We start from the raw sequence: 6,000 nt of genomic DNA, 5'->3' as shown, positions 1-6,000 counted from the left end.
CAGTTCAAAATAGATTCTCCCATTTCCTTGTTGATGCGCACAATAAGAATTAAAGAAAAGGGAAGAAAAGCTGGAAAAAAGAGAAAGTGCGGGGGGGCTTCAGTTCGGAGTTACTCAAGCACAACATGCACTGAAGTGATCCCCGTCCATCCCAGACCCACGCGGACACGGACTGCATATTATAGTCTACAGCAGACAGAAATCCGGTCCGGTGCAGCCCCCTAGGAGAGAAAGCAGGCACACACGCACGCACATACAGATCGCGGGGGTGAGGAGGGGGGAGAGAAGAAGAGAGAGTGTGTGTGTGTTTCTGAGAAAGAATCTGAGCCACTTCCACCTGCCTGCGCTGGAGAACGATAATAACAACTAGCTCTGCTCTGGATGGATTTACCGTCCCTCCCTCCAAGCACCGCGGAATTTCATTCACAAGACAGGTGACTGTAAACCACTCTGCCAATAAATATAGAGCAGAAGGGAGGGAGGGGGAGGTGTGTGTGTGTGTGGGGGGGGGGGGGGGGGGACAGAGAGGTCAGATGTTTTCCCTTTCTTTTCTGTTGGAGGTGCGTGAAGAGAAGGCGCACCTGCGAGAGTGTCTGCTGCACTCTTTTTTACTGAGAACTCAAATTGGGGTGCCGCTGTTGCTGTTTGGCTGAGGCTGCCTGCACTTTACAGACTCGACCAGTGGACAGGGGGGGGGGGGACGGGGAAGAGAGAGCGAGAGGAGGGGTGAGCGAGAGAGGGGGTGTGTGTGAAACAGAGACTGGATGGATCCCTCTCTTCCTCTGGCACTCCACAGGCGCTCATTCATTTATTTAAGCCTGGCCGACGACAGCATGCCAAACGCAGACTCCAGCATCAGAGCTCGGTCAGTAGGCTCTAGCATCCTCATCTATGAAACTGTCTCTCATTCTTTTTAGTCTTTTTGTCTCTTCTGTGTTCACGCATTTACACGAACGCGCGCATCTAAGAAGCAGGTACAGTCTTAATAAACAGCAATTCTCCTCTCTTGTCTTTTTCTCGCGCAGACAGAGACTTTCCAACAGAGGACAGCAGGAGTGAGACCCCCCTCCTCTTCTCGCACCGCTCCGACAACGTTCCTACCTGCACAGCCTTCCAGCAGGACTTGACTTGGCGCTCATCGGACACCGCCGACACCCAGGACCAACGTGGGAAAAAAAACATTTATGGGCCCCAAACCTCGCGAGGCCCCCGGGATGGCGTGCAGCGCGTGCTACTACCTGGTTATCAGCTCCACACACCTGAGTAATGGACACTTCAGGCGCGTCAAGGGAGTCTTCAGAGGACCTCTGTGTCCATCCGCAAACAGTGACTCACCGGTAGGACAGCATACAGGCTCTGACAGATTTCTCTAGATGTGTGTGGGTTTGAGCAATCAAGTTTGAAAGAGTTCAAGTGAAGTGTTTTTTTTCCCTCTATTTTTGGAGATATGGGATTTATAACGTATGTAAAGTTAAGCGATGTCATAGGAAGTCCAAGTATAGGGAGGAAAATGTGTGTGTGTGTCCGTGTGTGTAAACTGTGGGAGAAACACTCAAGTGCCCAGCAGACCCAGCCGTGCTGTCATACGGTACTGAATAGGTGAATATTTCTGCAGAGGATGATAATTTCCTGAGCCTTAAGGAGATTTTTTGATTGGGGGGGGGGGGGGGGGGGGGGGGGGGCAGGAGATGTGAATATTTTAAGCTTAGGGAAAAAAATTGGTGTATCCAACCATGAAGCCATTGTCCCTCCTTGCCCCCTTCTCCCTCTCATGGCTATGGGAATTAAACGAATCAAATTACATTAGTTCTTTGAGGAGGAAATGAGTTGCCCTGACAAAAATAGGCCTAATTACCTGGGGAGTATTTGTACGTGTTTGTTTTCTCTCTCTCTGTATGTGTGTGTGTGTGTGTGTGTGTGTGTGTGCGCGTGTGTGTAAGAAAGAAAGAGAGAAAAACCAGTCTAGGCTTGTAGAGTATAGTTTCCTGACCTTTCCACGCTGCTCATGATTCCTTTGAGCCAAGAAACTGGCATTCAGTTGTAAACTGTCTTTCAGTGTATTTGAGGGTCTGTGCATGTTTGTGTGCACACCTGTATGGATAAAGGAATATGTGTAGTAGAAAGGGTTTTTAAAAAAAAAAAAAAAAGAGTAAGAGTAAGAGAGCAATGAAAACAAGGCATAGAGAGAAGCAAAAGAAATGGCAGCAAATGTAAATATGTATGTGATATTTTAGACCGTGTGAATTAGGGTGGTCTCTGCATCTCCATATCTCTCGCCATTTGTAGCCTACGTTTTGCGTTTTGTGTGTTGTACATCCAGGAGCTGCTCCAAGGGTCTCTGGTAATCACACATTATTCATGAGCTCTTAATGTGAGACGAGACAAACTGGCGGAGCTGATGACAAGTTTGATGAGAAAGGAGGAAAGGAGCAGCTGGTATGTGTGTATAAGTGCGTGAGTGTGTGTGTGTATGTGTGTGTTCATACTGAAGTCATTACCAGTCTGTCATGTTCGGCCCGCGTTCACTGTGTGATGGGAATGAGCGAACAGTGTTGAGCAGACACAGTCAGACTGGCAGAGATGGTGCAAGGAATATTCTTGCAAACTTTTAAACACACGGAAATGATTTCTGTGCGTCTGCCACACAGTTTAGATTCAGCATGCGCAGCACATGTTTCCATTTCTACAAATTAGGGCTTCTTCTGTTGTATTTGATCATTTCTCAGAACCCTCTTATCTTCTTGTAAGATCATTAAACACTCAGTCTTTATTGCTCCTGCAACAAGTTTAACCTCCTCCCAGAAATCACTCTAAATTCTCAAAGGAACTCTTACTTGAATTCATTTGAAGCTTAATGACTATTTTAGGCATGTCTATATTTTTAGACTAATGAATGCATAGGCTCCCGGGCAGCCATTCTTTTCCAAATTCGGCATGTTATGAAGAATCGTTGAACTACTTGTCACTTGTTTGGGATAAGTAATCCGTTAGAGTGTAGCATGTCTTTTAAAGATTTGTCAAACTTTCATGACACACATAGGATGAGCTTACAGTTGTTTCCCGCACACCAAAATCCGTTAGTATCCTCATCCTTAGCATTGAGAAAGTACGTGTGAAGCAGTTTAATACCAGATTATACATTGGGTGCAATTGGCCTAAGTATAAAGGATATATTGTATCCAGATATATGTTGTGTAATATCAGAGTAATTTAGAGGTTTCTGGAACAGTTCTGGTGCAGTTTTACCTTTTTCCAAGTTGTATGGAGGCGAGGAAAAACTCTAAAGAGGTCAAAGCTCCTGCAGTGGTTACGTAGTATATAGAACAACTTTACTGCGTGAATGACGCATATCACCTCCCAGGCTTCATTGGGGTTATTATGATAAAGGTTTAAAGCTAAGACATATCAGATGGTGGCAAGGATGTGTTCAAAGTTGCTAACTAATCAGTTTTATATGAATTGATGGACACGTGGGCTATGCTGAGATCTCTGCTATGTTATAAAGTAAGACTCAGAGTGAAAGTTAAAAGCAACATAATGTCTTTTACCTGCACCCAAGCACAGAGGCTCTGTCTGGGTGCCCAGTCACTCAGCAATAAAGACAAAGAGGTGCGCCTCTCTCCCCGAGCGACTGCAGAACAATATTGGAAACAGATTTGTCACGAGGTGGTTAATAAGATAAAAAAGTGGAAGTAAAATGTCATTAAAACGTGCTTTGAGAGAGCAGCACTCAAGCTGAGATTGGATACATTTCCACATTTAAGGAACAGATATCACATCACAAAATCAATAAGTAATAAACAACAACCCATTTGATTCTCTTTTCAATAAAATGCTAATAAGCTGTAGGTTTATATGTGTATATACAACAAACCTAAGCCATTATGATATTGGGAGTTTTCACCCTTTTGAAAATTCACATTAAAATAGAAACACACAGGTGCGATCCTGGCAAAATGCTACTTGATTTATACCATATGATAAAAGCAGAAACAATATGAAAACAGCAAAACTGCCATCATCATTTTATTATTCACACCTGGGATTTACCTGATGTGATACGGCATCATGGCTTCAGCATAAAAGCCCCATGATTATAAATAGTTGAACTGTTACAGTGAACCATCAAAACAGATATGACACTGAAAATTAGGAATCTCTACAGGCCACATTTCAAATCTGTAACCCTTCAAATATCATCAAAAAGAAGAAATCCCATCAAAGAAAACCATTCAAGCAAAAAACATGAGCAGCAGCTGCTCTGAAGATTCCCTTTCACCCGTAGTATACAGTAGATTCAAGCGTTCCTGACAAAAAAAAAGAAGAAAGAAAGAAAAAACATTGAATCCATAGCAGCTTACAGGCTTAACTGTAGCTGACCTCCATGTGAACAGACAGAGACAAGTAAAAATAGAAGTTAGAATTTTACTGAATACATTTTTTAGACTACAAGCTCTGTTTTTCAGGTGTTATTCATGGTACGAAGGACATCATTTACCTCCAAGGCCATGTCCAAACTAATGAACATAAATCTACATGTGGAAAGTTCAGCAAAACGCTGGCCAAGCATGTTTAGAAGGTCAAAAAAAAAAACCTCGCTTTCAGATTTATCCATATTAGTTTAGACAAGGCTCGAGCCTGTCAGCATGATACAGAATCTGCGGTCGTGGTCAAGGAGTTCAAATGTGACTGCCTGCGTTAGGTGAAAGTTAGCCCTTCAGTCAGGAACCAGTGAATCGAACGCATCTCTTCAAGGTGGTTAAACATGCTGAGCAGCATCTTTTGCCCCCGTCCGTCCTGTTGTAGGGAACGCCACGCCAGGCAGAACAGCAGACGCTCTTTGATTTAGCTCAGATCAGTTGACTACAAAGGATTTTACAGCTGGGATTTGTCAGGAGTAACTTCTTGTGTCTACACTTTGATAAGGCGGCATTAAGCAAACACTGGGTGCCAATCAATGCACACATTGCCCCCTTTTTTACCACAAAAAAAAGAATTGTGTTTGTTAAAATCCTTTTGTTTTGTTGCTTAGTTAGCATCCACACAGTGTAGCATGGGAGATCTAGATTGGGATTTTATTTATTACTACTTTATTGCTACCAATTAGTCACTGCAATAGGCCCCTTGGATGTTTCTAACTTTCGGATCCTGCATGTATATTAGTACTTAATCATCACTGATGAGTCACTCCTAAATCTCTTGTTAACACCTCAAAGGTTTTTTGGTTTTTTTGGTTTCGGCGTCAACATTGAGGGAGGACAGCAGGAGCGAAAAGGTGTGTGCAAAGAGGACAAAGTCATGCATGATGCTTCTCTCAGTTCCAATGGATCCAAACTGTCTTTCTCTCGCTTTCCTTTACACACACACACATACACACACATTCACGGCTATAATATTCTACTAGAAGTGGGGGTGGACTGTGTGTATGTGTGTGTATGTGCATACTTACTGTTCATCCCCTGAAGACCACTTTGATGTATATTTCACTGCCGTTGCAGGAAACAGATCACTGGCTATCCAGCACGGTGTCAAAGTGAGTGCCAATGCGGCAGTGTGTGTGTGTGTGTGTGTGTGTTTGTGACTCCACATTTGCTCCCCCCTGTTTTCATTGATTCCACAGGGAGCTGAACAGTGTTTATGTAAATGAGGTGGCATTTAAACATATGCCCCGAACAATTACCTTGAAACAACTGTTTAGCTGCACAAAAACAGTGCCGTGTTCAGAGCGAGCCAAGTGGTTAGCTTTAAATATTAAGCCATAATAAGGGGACAGAGGTGAGATGAGCCAGCCGGTTGGCTATTTAGCTTGCTAGTTTTCTCGTGGACGCTAATGCATTCCACAAGAATCTAACCCAGGGGCCTTAAATGATGATCATAATAGTAAGTGATCCAGCCTCAGTGTTAAAAGGACTCAGAAGAGAGGATCAAGGTGGTAATTGCGGTTCAGCAAATGTCAGAAAGAAAAAGAGTTAAACGTTAGCTTGAGATGAAGAAATGTCT

At 43.5% G+C, this 6,000-nt stretch overlaps 1 protein-coding gene across 1 annotated transcript in view; it reads left to right on the top strand.

Moving 5' to 3' along the window:
- The first annotated feature begins 797 nt into the window (after positions 1-797).
- The window catches only part of znf804b (zinc finger protein 804B), a 37,437-nt gene continuing 32,234 nt past the window's right edge, over positions 798-6,000 (top strand). Inside the window, 2 exon segments of the mRNA XM_080896635.1 lie at positions 798-865; positions 1,026-1,337. Coding sequence (XP_080752761.1) covers positions 1,185-1,337 — 153 coding nt within the window. The 5' untranslated portion in view covers positions 798-865; positions 1,026-1,184.

This window comes from Rhamphochromis sp. 'chilingali' (genome assembly GCF_963969265.1).
Source record: "Rhamphochromis sp. 'chilingali' genome assembly, chromosome: 11".
Lineage (NCBI taxonomy): Eukaryota > Metazoa > Chordata > Actinopteri > Cichliformes > Cichlidae > Rhamphochromis > Rhamphochromis sp. 'chilingali'.
This window is presented reverse-complemented; position numbering and strand designations above follow the sequence as displayed.